The 15,913-nt window shown below is 37.7% G+C and overlaps 1 protein-coding gene across 1 annotated transcript; it reads left to right on the top strand.

Moving 5' to 3' along the window:
• The first annotated feature begins 2,409 nt into the window (after positions 1-2,409).
• On the top strand, positions 2,410-14,511 carry LOC141376700 (uncharacterized). Its single transcript, XM_073917236.1, has 5 exons — positions 2,410-2,426; positions 4,051-4,117; positions 9,873-9,940; positions 10,072-10,560; positions 10,663-14,511. Exons 1-5 carry the CDS (start codon positions 2,410-2,412, stop codon positions 10,748-10,750), a joined length of 729 nt encoding a protein of 242 aa, XP_073773337.1. The 3' UTR covers positions 10,751-14,511.
• The last annotated feature ends 1,402 nt before the right edge of the window (positions 14,512-15,913 follow it).

Here is a 15,913-nt window from a genome sequence, read left to right as displayed (position 1 = left end):
CTTCATATGCCTCTTTCTTCAGCCCTCTTTTTTCTCTCCAGCCTTAAAAGCCTTCTCCAGATAATGGATGTATTTGTAAGTGTGCGGAACAGAGCCAGTGGCACACCTCGCACAAAGGTAAGGTGTAAGAGGCAAAAGACGGACAAGTTTAATGAGAAAAGGCAGAAAGAAGGAGTGGGAGAGAAAGAGTTCAACACAAATGGAGAAGTAAAGGCGATGGAAGAATAACCTGAATTCATAATTCTGTCATTTGCATAAGGGTTTGAGTGCCACACTAAAGAAGTTAAATGTATTTACAAAAGTAATGCATACATCTAGAAATTTTTCTGACACTTGTGAAAATATAAATACATTACTGCAACAACTGAGACCTTTTTTGTATCATCCCAGCAGGCATGGGACGTCATTGGATGTTGCATTTTGTTTGGAAATGAAAATTGGGTTGATGTCAGAACCCAACGTCAATGTCCAATGTCGGACAGACGTTGCATTTTGTTTACTTAACAATGCAACCTAAAAACAACAAAATGTCAATGGCTAATCATGTTAAAGATTGACGTTGTGAGGACGTTACCAATATGACATCTTTCAGGATTTTGGCTGCCATACCTGACGAATAAATGTCATCATTTGACGTCAACATGACGGTGGTTTAAAATGTTGGCTGGACGTTGGATTTTGGTCACTTTCCAACATAACCTTAAAATCCACAAAATATCCAATGTCATCTATCAGACATTGGATTTTGGTTTCCATACCTGACAAATAAATGTCAGTATTTGACGTCAATATGACCTTAATTTAGATGTTGGCCCAACTTTGGTCACTTTCTAACACAACCTAAAATCAACAAAATATCAACATCATTTCATGTCGTTTTTAGACGTCAAAATAACATTGAATTTAAACGTTGGCAATCGTAATCTAACCTAATATTAATGTTATAACACGTTGTGTATCTGTTGGGATAAGACATGCAAATGAGGCATGATGAAAACACATTTATTAAATAAATTTCTTCACTTCAGTTTTTTATCATTTACACATTTTTTTTCTTTAAGATTACATTCGCAAACTGAATGTTACCAGCTCATTACACTAAATACCCTACACTATACTATAGCAAACTTATGCTTAGGCTGTACCCAAACTTACTATTCCCAACATAATCTACTAACACAGACCACTCAATGGAGTGATAGAAACAAGTGAGTGAATTGGAGCACTCAATGCACTGCAATGCATTGTTTGTGCTTTGCTGGTTGTTAAATTTCTCCGATTAGATTTTCTTAAAAATCAACTTCTTTTTCAGACTCTGTAATGGTTATATAGACTCATTGGGAACTGTGTATTAGTAATCAAACAAAGTGCTTTGATTTCTGTCATGTACACTGAAAAAATTATTCTAAGATGATTCCTTGGATTTACTAGTTGTTTTTAGGTTAAGTGGTTGTAAACAATTTATTCGAGCTGAATTTAAACAAATAAAGTTAAACATTATTTTAATTTAATGGGTTTAAATTCAACATAAATTGTTTGCAACAATTTTGCAGATATAATTTTTTTCAGTGTATAAAAACATCAGATTAGGAATTCAATAATTTATTAAGAAACTTTCACCAATAAAATTCATCTGTGAACACCATCTCTTGGTCAGATGTGAAAATTAAAAAACAAGTGCATTATGGCTAATCTCTAGCATTCTGTTCTCTAGTATTCTCTGTTGTATGAATATCAGTTGTACACTTGGTATGGCAGTGCATTGTGGAATTGATTGAGGGCACTTCAGAACGTCCACTATTTTTCTGGACACCACTACAAATGACTGCTTCCTCGAATAGTGCACTATGCTCACTGCGTTTGATTAGGACACGTGTTGAACTGCCCATTATCACAAATATCTAATCAGCCTATCACACGGGTGGGCAAACTCTGTCCTGGAGGGCCGGTGTCCTGCACAGTTTAGCTCCAACTCAAATCAAACACACCTGCTTATAGATTTCTAGTGATCTTGATGACCTTGATTAGCTTGTTCAGGTGTGTTTGATTAGTGTTGGAGCTAAACCATGCAGGACATCCTCCAGGACCGAGTTTGCTTATCCCTGGCCTATCACCTTGCAACTCATTGTATTTAGACAGAGGCAACACGGCGGCTCAGTGGTTAGCACTGTCGCCTCACAGGAACTCATTGTGTGTGTCCGTCGTGCGTGTGTGAATGCGAGAGTGTATGGAATTTAACCAGTACTGGGTTGTGGCTGAAAGGGCATCCGCTGCATAAAACATATGCTGGAATAGTTGCCGGTTCATTCCACGGTGGCAACCCCTAATAAATTAGAGGATTAAACCGAAGGAAAATTAATGAATTTAGACTTGTAGACACTGTCAATACCAAGCATCTTAATAGGGAAGATGACTAAAGTGGCCGAGTGTGTTGTAGGTGCCAGATAGGCTGGTCTGGGTAGTGGCTGATCTGGTGGGATTTTAAAACACAACCATTTTATAGAGTTTTGTCTGAAGGGGAAAATTCAATAAGCAGCCATTCTCTTAGTGGAAATACTTTTTTTTTATGCCAGAGGTCAGAGGAGAACGGCCAGACTGGTTTGAGCTAATAGAAAGGCAACAGTAACTCAAATAACCTGCTACTGAAGGAGAAAACATGTGAGGATATTTTTCTTAGCACACTTTAGGCCCCTTTGTAGCAATTCAACATAGTTTAAGCTCTACAACCAACTAGAGTATTGTTCCTAACCATGTCCATCCCTTTATGACTACAGTGTACCCACAATGTAATGGCTACTTCCAGCAGGATAACACACCATGTCACAAATCTCAAACTGGCTTCTTGAACATGGCATTGAGTGTGTTACAACTAATGCCGAGTTCAGACAAGATGTTAGCCCCGATTTTGACTTATCAACAGGTTTTGAAAAATCACAAATGCCTGAAATCACAGGCAAATCGGTGCTCGTGCACGTGAGTGCACAGTATGAACTATCAAAGACATGATTTGAGATAATCGCAGATGAGTCACCGATGCCTGTGAAATATTTGGCATGTTAAATATCTGGAGCCGTTGGCGATTCAAAACATGCTGTGTGAAATAAGTTTTGACTGGAAATAACATCGGCGATCGCCAACATCCAATGAAAAAGCAGCATTCACTTTGTGTGTGTACCTGCACGCCAGCAGGAGGTTGAGGGAGAAGTTAAAAGCGCTAATTTTCGGTTTATTTGGACCCAAGAAATGGAGGAAAAACTAGTGAAGGTTTGACAGGAGCACCCGTGTCGGTTTGACGTCTCATACAGAAAGTTAAAAAAGAAAGTTGAGGAGAAATTGCTACTTCCCTTCAAACCCAGGTGAGCAAATATGTACTTTTCTACCCCATTAAAGGCTTTTCTCGTTATGTAGTTAATAACAAAAGATATACTACATGTTTTTGGTTGTGAGACTCAGTTTGGAAGAAGTTGTCGGCGATTCTTCCTATTGTAAAGTCATGCAATGTGAAAGCCCCTGTCGCCGATCAGTCTTGCAGTGTTAACAAAGTAGCGACAAAATGCTAGCCCAGATAGTCATGCAAAATCTGTGACACGACTACTTTGAAAATCATGCAGTCTGAACTCGGCATACACTGCCTTCATAGTCACAGACTTTAATCCAACAGAGCATCTTCACGATGTGTTGGAAAGGACATCAGCTAAAACATCTGCAGTATAATAATCTGCCTTTATATATCTATGCCTTAGAAATTAAGGCGTCATGAAGACAAAAAGGGGTCCCGACCTGGTAAATGATAAAGTAGCTAAAGGACATCTATTCAAACTTCATATCTAATATCTGTACAGTGGAGAAACTGTCTACACCTTCTCTAATAGGGCAGCTCCTCATGAATGGCAGAAAGCACAGTCCATTTTCTGCACAGCTCACAGATCTCCAACATATCCATAGTTGCAGCAGTGGTCCCCTAAATGAGCAGGAAATATGGCTATTGACGGCAGGCCAGGACAGAGTATAAGTCACATGATAACGAGGCTTATTCCCCATTGCGTGCAGCGGATTACGGCCACAGTCTGCGATCACAGTAAATCCTGACGAGGGGAAGAGGATAGCGAGATGGAAGGTAGGCTAAATCAGCTTTCCTCACACGGCCCTGTGACTATGCGCACACACCCGAGCACTTTAAACACTTTCATTAGAATTAGGAGAGAATGAAAAGCAGCGGTGCGTGACCTCACGCTCGGCAGCACGGACATCAATATCAACACTAATACAGGAGGGGGATTCATAATGATCATGCCCTTCCTTCAACACTTCTAGACTTCTAATACACTGCGTGTGACTTAGTTGCTACACATATTGGCTGAATTCAAATTTTTGCACATTTCAAAACATTTCGCTGGAAGGTATCGACTTTTTTGTGCCACCTGAGTGTCCAATTTGTTATAGTGAAGTGAGTCTTCACTGAGAGAGCAAACAGTTAGATAATTCACATTTGGGATTCAAGTTTCTGTCAGCAACCAGCTCAATACACTTGCTTTGCAATGTTCATTTTAAGGGTGAAGTCATCATACCTGTATGCTATTTCTTTTTAAACTAACCTTTGGAATAGGGCCGCACAATATATTGTTTAAGCATCGATATCGCAATGTGATCATTCGCAATAGTCACATTGCAGGATATGCATTATAATTAATGATTTGCATGTGTTTTTGAAGCCTGATTATATAATGCGTAACCTTAATCACAATTAATTTGATTGAATTATGTGAATTTATTATGTTTTCATATACAGTATAATTACTGTATTTGAATGCTATTATACTTGGGAAATGATAAAACACTGTTTATTTCAACTGTTTCTTTACTGTATTATAGATTTCTTATGAGATTTTAAGGAGATGCACTTCCATGACAAAAAACATCCCAATCATTCTAACATTATAAATTCTTTCCAAATTGAGATATTAAGTCATTTGGTGAAATTGTATTCATATCGCAGCATATATTGCAAAATAAAAATATATTGCAATGCTACATTTTTGCAACATCATGCAGCCCTATTTTGGAGTACAATATACAAAAACAAAAAACTATTTTAGTCTTTCAGATTTTCATGTTTGTATTACAGGGTTCCCACTATTAGCCAAAAGTCAAATTAACTTACTTATAGCCATAGGACAATAACCGGTTTCAGGGTATACTGCGGTTTGCAAAAGTCAAGGCTTTAAAACCATTTTAAAGTTTTCTGTTATATCATTCTTAAGGTATATGTAAGATTTTTTTGTTTTGTTTTGTTTTTTTATATATATGTTTTTCACAACGATTGTATTTAGTTTTTTTTAGAGCAACAGTATATCCAGCAGAAAAGGAACTTGTACAACAAAAGCTACTGGTCAAAATATTTGAGATGTTTCTTAAATTGAAATATTTTGTGTTCAGTGGGGGAAAAAGTTTTTTTTTTTTTTTTAACCCAGATATTATAAAGAACTTATTTTAGAGCAGTAATCACAATACCGTGATACCCTGAAACCGTGATATTTTTAACCAAGGTTATCATAACAGCAGAATCTTTTACCAGCCCATGCCTACTTACTTATTACTTAAATTTCCCCTGACTTTTATTGACAAAAAAATTATTTCCATGGCCTAAAATAAACAGAAAAACAAGGCAATGTTGCACTTTGCATAATATTACAATTGCTTAAACTTAAATATTATTTTTGAGGAATTTAATAGCCATTATGACAGCAACAATTGATAACTTGTGTCAGATTTGAGAATTTAAAGCAAAGCTCTTGAAATGTACAGGTTCCTGGCATGTTTGCCTTAGTAGCTTGGTGATTACAATTGACTTAAATGACTGCCGGTTAATGAGTTTTAAAGGAATTAAATTGCACTGAAAATCATAACTGAAGGCAAAACGTGTGAAACAATGATAAAAATACATGATTTAGAAAAATTACCTTTCAATAAAATGTAAACTGAACTTAAAAGTGACAAACTAGACTTCATGATATTCCATAAGGGCTGATGAAATCTGACATTGCCATATCTTGTTTTTCTGTGTTATTTATTGCAATGCAAACACACTCATTTCACCACATGACTTGTATAGCTCAATTTAGAAAGAACTCATTCTATATTGATTGGCATGATTTCATAGGCCAGATAATCTGCATAAATCTGCATAAATGCATTTTTATTTGGTGAGTAACTGTATTCGAGTATACGTTGTGTAATCAAATGCATGAAATTAAAACTGCAGTCTTCATTGTATAAAGATAAATATAATACATTTTCATTGTTATGATTTCATGCACACAAATTAGTTAAAGGCCTTAAAAACAAATCCAACAAGCACTCTTTCTCTTTATTTAACGTTAAACTTCACAATCACTCAACAATGTGGTTCATGGTCATCTATAATTTCACTAAAAACTCCCGAGGGATGAAGAAACTAAATCTGAACTTGGCATTGCAGATTCTGCGATGTGACTATTGTGAATAATCATAGTAAGATATCAATATGAAACGATATATTGTGCAGCGTTATAGTGCATGATTAAAAAATATGAAATCCCCTTACTTTCAAAGTCTATATTTCAAAATTCCAGGATATTGAAGGCCTGATATCAATGTCTTACTCGCCATTTGTTTGTAATTTTCCATTTCCATGCTGAGGAAGAGTTAAAGTTAGTGCTAACTATGTTAACAGCATTATAGTTGCTTTGAATCTTTAACCTCCAATAAAAACAAGAGAAAAAGTGTACGAGAGGGTTAGTTAGAAAAGAGAAAACAACAAATTTGCCATAATTCGTCCATCGTTTGTTATTAGCAAATTCACAATGGTTTTTTTAATGATACCATATTAAATAAAAAGCATGTAAAAGCATGATCAGTGAAGAGGGTCCATTACTTTCTAAACAGTAGGTGATGTTGCCCTGAACCAGGCTCTCAGCAGCCAGTTATAATGGGATATGGCAGAATAGCACAGATGCCATTGGATCAATACAGAAGCTCTACACAGATGGAGGTCTTACCTAACCTGCTTCGTTTGAGACTGGTAGCTTCATCTCAACAGCATGTGACAGATAAGTCAATGCAACCTCTGGCACAGTGGCCACCACACTCAGGTAACGCATCGATAGCAGTTTAGAGCGTGCTTGTCAACAGACGCAACCATTAAGTCGACAGCGCCGCGATGTACGACAGCTCAGTCGTGAGTCAGCTTTCGGGAGCAGATGCTGAACGCTGAGTGAACTAGTTATTAGATGTCAATAACAGCTCAGAGGGAAAAATGTACAGAAGGCTGAGGATGTTCCATTATGCCTATTCAGCAGCATAATAGAAAATAATAACATAAGAGCTGGTCTAATCCTTGGCTGAACACCATGATAGAAGACTTACCTTCAAGAACAGGCTCTTAGAGAAACACACACACAACAGCACAAGAGAATGAATGTATGTTTTCACTCCTGAAAAGAATATTATATGTGTTTAGCCACTTCATTATCACAGCTATGCCGAAGGTCACTTTGTTAAAGCATAAAATCTTTTTTTTTTTCGGTTTTCTAAAGAAAGCTATGCGTATTCATCTAAGTGTAGGTTATATCTTGACACGCAGGTCACAATCCCAGGATTTAATAGTGGTTTCAATGGTCTAAGAGGCAGTATAGGATATACGTCCACTCTATTGTGTTGATATTGATTATTTGGAACACTACAGTACAGTACAAGGTAAATCTCACAATGCTGAATAAATAGGCATAAGTTCAGTCTGAATCAATAGCAATCGCTGTAACCCACGCACGACACTGATTTATTCAAACAAATGTGAATCAAAACCTCTACCCCAGTCACCCCCAGTCATTTTAATCTCACACAGCGTATGAAGCTGCCTCTGGCTGTGAAAGCATCAGAGATATAGGGGCATGACCCAGCTTCTGTGACTGAGCATGTCTGATGCCACCAAGTCAAAGATATAGAATACACAAGACATGTCAATCGTATAATTTTGAATGGGGAAATGAGTAACGGTCAATATGACGAATGAATTCCCGCCCACTAGTACAGGAGGCAATCATAGATTGTTATATACTGACATATTTTTTGACTTGCAAACAAAGAGTTGCTGTCATTTCTGGACGTGATTCGTCATCAACACCAAGTTGTAGATTACTTCCTAATCTGCAATTGCCTCTCTGGATATACCACTAACTGTACTCAAAAAAATAAATAAATAAGAAAAAATAATAAAATAAAAAATTACTAATGCTTTCCTTCTTAGACTTTACAGACCTGAAACTTGCCTATAGCACTAATTCATTGTTGCTCTTATAGCTGTGTAAATTGCTTCCTTGCCCTCATTTGTAAGTCGCTTTGGATAAAAGCATCTGCTAAATGACTTAATACTTCCGAAGACCAGCACAATCAGACAATCATTATTCAGAGGATGGTAATGTGTAGAACGGCAATAAATGAGGTTGGTGTTGTGATCTAGTTCCTTTCGAGTGAACATGCGCATTAGCTCTGGCAACATGAAAATATGCCGATTTAGTTTGATTCGGAGGTTTAGAAACAAAACTTATGAGACAGATGTTGAGTAATTGTATCGGTAATTCTAAATATGTAATGTAATCGTAAGCTTGGCAAGCAGTTTTGGAGAATTTGATAATTCCCTATTTAGACAGAATGCTCGAGATGCGATTCAAAGATGGCCGCAGAGTGAAATGACTTGCCTTAAAGGGGTTTTGACCCAAGTGTCTAGAAAGACTAATTGTCCTGCCATACTGAAGGAACATTTGGATTATTGACATTTAAAAAGAATCGCATCTCGAGCATTCTGTCTAAATAGGGAATTATCAAATTCTCCAAAACTGCTTGCCAAGCTTACGATTACATTACATATTTAGAATTACCGATACAATTACTCAACATCTGTCTCATAAGTTTTGTTTCTAAACCTCCGAATCAAACTAAATCGGCATATTTTCATGTTGCCAGAGCTAATGCGCATGTTCACTCGAAAGGAACTAGATCACAACACCAACCTCATTTATTGCCGTTCTACACATTACCATCCTCTGAATAATGATTGTCTGATTGTGCTGGTCTTCGGAAGTATTAAGTCATTTAGCAGATGCTTTTATCCAAAGCGACTTACAAATGAGGGCAAGGAAGCAATTTACACAGCTATAAGAGCAACAATGAATTAGTGCTATAGGCAAGTTTCAGGTCTGTAAAGTCTAAGAAGGAAAGCATTAGTAATTTTTTATTTTATTATTTTTTCTTATTTATTTATTTTTTTGAGTACAGTTAGTGGTATATCCAGAGAGGCAATTGCAGATTAGGAAGTAATCTACAACTTGGTGTTGATGACGAATCACGTCCAGAAATGACAGCAACTCTTTGTTTGCAAGTCAAAAAATATGTCAGTATATAACAATCTATGATTGCCTCCTGTACTAGTGGGCGGGAATTCATTCGTCATATTGACCGTTACTCATTTCCCCATTCAAAATTATACGTCTCAGTGACGTCACTGGCGTCACTGTCTCCGTTCGGTCACACACTGTGTGCTTGAAGTTTGGACTTGCTATTTACTCGCAATTTAAATCTTAATCATTAAATTCTTCCTCATTCGCTAAGTATTTGTCTCTCCTACTTAGGGTGACCAAACCCTTAATACATTTATACAAACAAAACTGCTTTAAAAACGGTCTGTCCCTCGAGCATCCGCCTGTTGTTTGTAGCTTTAGCCTGCTAGCGCCGCTGGTCAGCTAAAGCTACCGACCTCTTTAACCATACACTTTTGACTTACTGGCTTTGCTCTTTACCCCGTAAAATGTCGCTTCCGTCTCTGTCCTTGTGTGCAGGAGAAGCATCGATGGAGGCGTTGGAGCTGGAGCTGGAAGAAGTGGAGTCCCAGATCCGCGCGCTGGTGGTAAGACGGTTGCGGCTACGGGAACGGCTTCTCGTCGTACATAATGCTAAGGCCGTCTCATCACCTAAGGTACGTGGAAATTACAACCACATCATTCCCTCTACCTCAACCCCGCGTCCTTCTCTGTCCAGGCCCAGCGCACCCGGGGCGCGGCTCAGCCAGGCGTCGTTCACGCCGACACCCGGCTACCACGGCGCCTGGGTGCAGCCGCGCAAGGTGCTTCCCAGATCCCGGGGCAGAACGTCTCCGCCTGTGTTCGAGATCTCCACGGAGAACCGCTTCTCCCCTCTCCGCGAGTCGGGTCCCGATGTGGCCATCATCGGTGACTCGATCGTTCGTCACGTCCGTGCCGCCTCCTCAAAAGGTAATAAAGTACGTACTTTCTGCTTTCCTGGTGCCCGTGTGAGAAATATTTCTACACAGATTCCAACCATCCTGGGCGCTGCCGAGAGCCCTGGTGCCGTTGTCCTCCACGTGGGGACAAACGACACCGGGCTCCGGCAGTCGGAGATCCTGAAGAAGGACTTCAGGAGCCTGATCGAGACGGTTCGACGCACCTCGCCCGCCACGCAGATCATCGTTTCTGGGCCGCTTCCTACCTACCGCCGAGGAAATGAAAGGTTCAGTAGACTTTTAGCTTTGAATGAGTGGCTAATAACATGGTGTAAAGAACAGAAATTGCTCTTTGCTAATAACTGGAATCTTTTCTGGGAGCGTCCTAGGCTCTTCCGTCCTGACGGCCTGCACCCCAGTCGAGCCGGAGCTGAACTCCTGTCGGACAACATCTCCAGACTACTTCGCACCATCTGACTAGCAGGTAAAAATTCACAAAATTCACACTATAGCCACTTAGACTCTTGTTCACCCCACTTAAACATCAGTAAGGCATATCTGGCGAATCCTATAGAGACTGTGTCTGTTCCTCGTATTATTAGATTAAGAAATAAACGTACTGTGTGCTCCAGGAAAAATCTAGTAAGAATCAAACCAGAAAAACCAGTAGAAAGTGAAAATACAAATTTCGTAAAACTTGGTCTCCTAAACATCAGGTCACTTGCACCTAAAGCACTTATCATTAATGAAATAATAACAGAAAACAATCTTAATGCACTCTGTCTCACTGAAACCTGGCTGAAACAAAATGACTATATTAGCTTAAATGAAGCAACTCCTCCAGGATTCTTATATAAACATGAGGCTCGTCAAACTGGTCGTGGTGGTGGAGTTGCATCAATCTTTAGTGATTTCCTTAATATTAAACAGAGAAACGGACTTATGTTTAGCTCCTTTGAAGTATTATCGCTTAATGTTCAGCTGCCAGATACTATACAAAAACCTATGTTATCTCTCGCTTTAATCACCATATATAGACCCCCAGGACCCTATGTCAAATTTCTAAAAGAATTTTCTGATTTTATTTCTGACTTACTAGTCAAAACTGATAAAATGCTAATTGTAGGTGACTTTAACATCCACATAGATGACGCTAATGATACATTAGGACTCGCGTTTATGGATTTAATACACTCACTTGGGATAAAGCAAAACGTTGTGGGTCCAACCCATCGCTTAAAGCATACATTAGATCTAATTCTGTCTTATGGAATCGAGGTTATTGACGTAGACATTATACCACAAAGTGATGATATTACAGATCACTACCTCTTACTATATAAGCTATGTTTACCTGAAATCAGCAAACCCGCTCCAATACTCCGCCCTAGTAGAGCTATTGTTCCGTCAACTAAAGATGAATTTATAAATAACTTACCTGATCTCTCTCTATTTCGTAATGCACCCGCAAACTCAAATGATCTTGATGTAGTAACCAGCAGTATGGATGCCATCTTTACTAGCACACTAAATACTGTGGCACCCATCAAATTAAAAAAGGCTAGAGAGATTAAAACTATACCGTGGTATAATAGTCATACTCGTGCGCTCAAAACAGCAACCCGCGCCCTGGAACGTAAATGGAAAAAAACTAATTTAGAGGTCTTTAGAATTGCGTACAAAGACAGTATGTCCAGCTATAGGAGGGCTCTAAAATCTGCCAGGACCGAGCACCTGCGCAAACTGATAGAAAATAATCATAACAATCCTAGATTTTTATTTAACACCATCTCTAAATTAGCAAATAATCGGTCATCCTTGGAACAAACTACTCCACCGCAAATTAGTAGTGATGATTTCATGAATTTTTTCAGTAATAAAATAGAAGGCTTTAGACAGAAAATAGGAGATGCCAAACTTTCTGCACCGGCTTATACTCCAAATCCTGTAAATATTTCATTAAATCATAATAATAACCTACACTGCTTCAAAATCATAGAACATGAAGAGTTAGTAAAAATTATAAATAGCTCTAAACCAGCTACGTGTATGCTGGACTCAATTCCAACAAAATTACTGAAAGAGCTGCTACCTGCTATAGGAGAACCTCTTCTTAACATTATCAACTCTTCTTTATCTATAGGCCATGTTCCAAACTCTTACAAGCTAGCTGTTATTAAGCCTATTATTAAGAAACCGCAACTAGACACCAACAACTTAGCTAACTATAGGCCTATTTCTAATCTTCCATTTATGTCTAAAATACTAGAAAAAGTTGTTTCCACTCAATTATGCTCTTATCTGCAGACGAACAATATTTTTGAAGTGTTTCAGTCAGGTTTCAGGGCTCACCACAGTACAGAAACCGCCTTAGTGAAAATAACCAACGATTTACTCTTAGCTGCTGACCGAGGGTGCGTCTCGCTATTAGTTTTACTCGATCTTAGTGCGGCATTTGATACCATTGACCACAATATCCTCATAAATCGCTTAAAGTCTACAGGTGTCCAGGGACAGGCTCTACAATGGTTTAAGTCATACTTAACTGACCGCTACCAGTTTGTGAATCTTAATGGACAGCCTTCACAAATCTGCCCAGTAAAGTATGGGGTGCCTCAAGGATCAGTTTTAGGCCCTTTACTGTTTACAATTTACATGCTACCTCTGGGAGACATTATTAGAAGACATGGGATCAGCTTTCACTGCTATGCAGATGATACTCAATTATATATTTCCACTAAACCTGACGAGACGTCTGAACTTTCTAAACTAACTGAGTGTATCAAAGACATCAAAGACTGGATGACCAACAATTTTCTTCTCTTAAACTCAGACAAAACAGAATTATTACTTATTGGGCCTAAATCTTGCACACAGCAGATCTCGCAACTCAATTTACAATTAGAGGGATACAAAGTTAGCTTTAGCTCTACTATAAAAGATTTGGGTGTCATATTAGACTGCAATCTAACTTTTAAAAACCATATATCCCATGTCACAAAAACTGCCTTCTTTCATCTGAGAAATATCGCTAAATTACGAAATATGCTATCCATCTCAGATGCAGAAAAGCTAGTCCATGCTTTTATGACTTCGAGACTGGATTACTGTAATGCTCTATTTGCTGGCTGCCCAGCATCCTCTATTAACAAACTTCAATTAGTACAAAATGCAGCAGCCAGAGTTCTGACCAGGTCTAGAAAATATGATCATATAACCCCAATTTTATCCTCCTTACACTGGCTGCCTGTTAAATTTCGTATTGAATTTAAAATATTACTTCTCACCTATAAAGCTCTAAATAATCTAGCTCCTGTTTATCTAACCAACCTTCTGTCTCGCTACGAACCAACTCGTTCCTTAAGATCTCAAAATTCAGGGCTTCTAGTAGTACCTAGAATAGCAAAATCAAGTAAAGGAGGTCGAGCCTTCTCTTTCATGGCTCCTACACTCTGGAATAGCCTTCCTGGTAATGTCCGAGGCTCAGACACACTCTCCCAGTTCAAAACTAGATTAAAGACCTATCTGTTTAGTAAAGCATACACTCAGTGCATCACCTAGCGGGTTCCACACAGGCTTCTGCATCTTGCTTATATACACTATGAACAGCAGCTACGCTAATTATTTTCTTTATTCTCTATTTTCACCTGGGGATACTCATCCCGAGGTCCTCAGATTAGGCGGAGTCACTGATTGGATCCAAGACCAGCGACGTGATGATCCCAAGGATTCCATATCCGGGACCAGGCCATATCCTGAGCTGCTGCTGCGCTGATGGTCGTGGGGAGTGGAGAACATGTGTCTGATTCCAGCGACGCTCCAGGGACAGACGAGTCTTCATTGAGGCCATCTTCCAGCATAAACCACGGCGAATGAAGTTCTGCACAAGACTTTTGGCCAGCGGAGAAATTAAAATGGTCGTGCCCAACTGAGTCTGGTTCTCTCAAGGTTTTTTTTCTTCACTCTCATCAGGTGAAGTTTTTTTTTCCCTCTCCGCTGTCGCCACTGCCTCGCATGGTTCAGGATTGGTAGAGCTGCGCATCGATGAATTTGCTCTTCAGTGTTTGAACTCTCAGTAATGATTAAATCACACTGAACTGAGCTAAACTGAACTGAACTGAACTTAAACACTAAAACCTGAACCACACTGTTCCAGTTACTATGACCATTTATGTGAAGCTGCTTTGACACAATCTACATTGTAAAAGCGCTATACAAATAAAGCTGAATTGAATTGAATTGAAAAAGATAAAAAACACAATTAATAATAATAATAATAATAATAATAATAATAATAATAATAATAATAATAACAACAATAAATAAATAAATAAAAATTCAGTCATAATTTCCTCACTGTAATGTTGCTCTAAACACAGGGGTCCGGAACCTTTTTAAAGTCAAAGAGCCATTTCTGATAAATATACAACTACTATAAATAATACAGGTTTAAACAAAACCTTACCCATTAACATCCATGCACAACTCAAAAAATAATCAAATATGAAGCATCGTGTTTGCAGAAGCAACATGTTGAGCAAGTCCATGAATGAAGAAACAATTTAGAGTTTTCTTTTCTTCTCATCATCACCACTCAAGAATGTTGTTTAAATTTACATGTGGTTACCATAGATATGTAAGTTTCTTGCCCGTTATTTGTGTTGTGATTCAAGTTTATCCACAGCTTCGCACACGTGCATTGGTCAAAACGTCCTTTTATTGTAAACTGAGTTCTTGTTCATTTTGCTGTAAAACAAAATACAATAAAAGGGAACTGTATTTGTATTTTTAATAGGATTGCTAACGATGGTTATAATTTATTTTTTTTAACAGTAAAATATTATTCTAGGGAGAAAGCTGAAGAGCCACATTTTTTCGTCAAAGAACCACGTGTTTCTTGACACATTAGCTTTGTTAAACTTTATTAATTGATTATTTTGGATAATATTGTTAGTTTTGCTAATCTTTGATGTTGTTGTTGTAGTTGTTATTTTCTCTAAATTATGTTATTGTTTTATTCAATGTTTTATCATATTTGTAAATGTGATTTATTTGTGCATCATTTCTGTACATTATTGTTTATAATTACCATCAACCATTGCAACTATATTTAAATACATCAAAATAATAATTGTTTTGACAAAATTTGTGACAATTACACCATGTGTTAGGGCTGTCACGATACCATTAATTCATATTACGGTACTATACTAGCTGAAGTATCGTGATACCAAGTTGTATTAAGTACTAAGGTAGTATTTAAATCCATAAAACAAATACAATTGTGAGAAATACTATATTATATATAATAGGTTTACTTAAATTGAATGATTTCCTTATTATTGGAAAACGTTTTGCACATCACTTCACCTAAAATTTATTTGTTCTTTTTCTTTATTTTGTAGATAACTGACCAACAAAAAATACAATAAAATAAAGATACAAATTAGACCAAATTAAATGAATAACAAAAAGAGCACTTTCCAACCAAATTAGGCTTTATGAAGTGGTCAAAATTTTTTCAATGTTTTCTGTTTCTATTGTTTTGTTTTTTTTTTTTTTTTTTTTTCATTTTATCAGATAACAATCCAAAATAATTCAAAATTTCACTTTGTGAGTGGCTCTTTTAAAGAGACTGTT

The sequence above is a fragment of the Danio rerio genome, chromosome 11, assembly GCF_049306965.1.
Source record: "Danio rerio strain Tuebingen ecotype United States chromosome 11, GRCz12tu, whole genome shotgun sequence".
NCBI lineage: Eukaryota > Metazoa > Chordata > Actinopteri > Cypriniformes > Danionidae > Danio > Danio rerio.
Note: the sequence above shows the minus strand (reverse complement) of the source record. Positions and strands in the feature narration are given on the sequence as shown.

Coding starts and splice junctions, on each gene's coding strand:
- LOC141376700 (XM_073917236.1), top strand. Junction 4,118..9,872: donor AGAGGATAGCGAGATGGAAG/GTAGGCTAAATC, acceptor CCTTGTGTGCAG/GAGAAGCATCGATGGAGGCG. Junction 9,941..10,071: donor CCCAGATCCGCGCGCTGGTG/GTAAGACGGTTG, acceptor TTCTCTGTCCAG/GCCCAGCGCACCCGGGGCGC.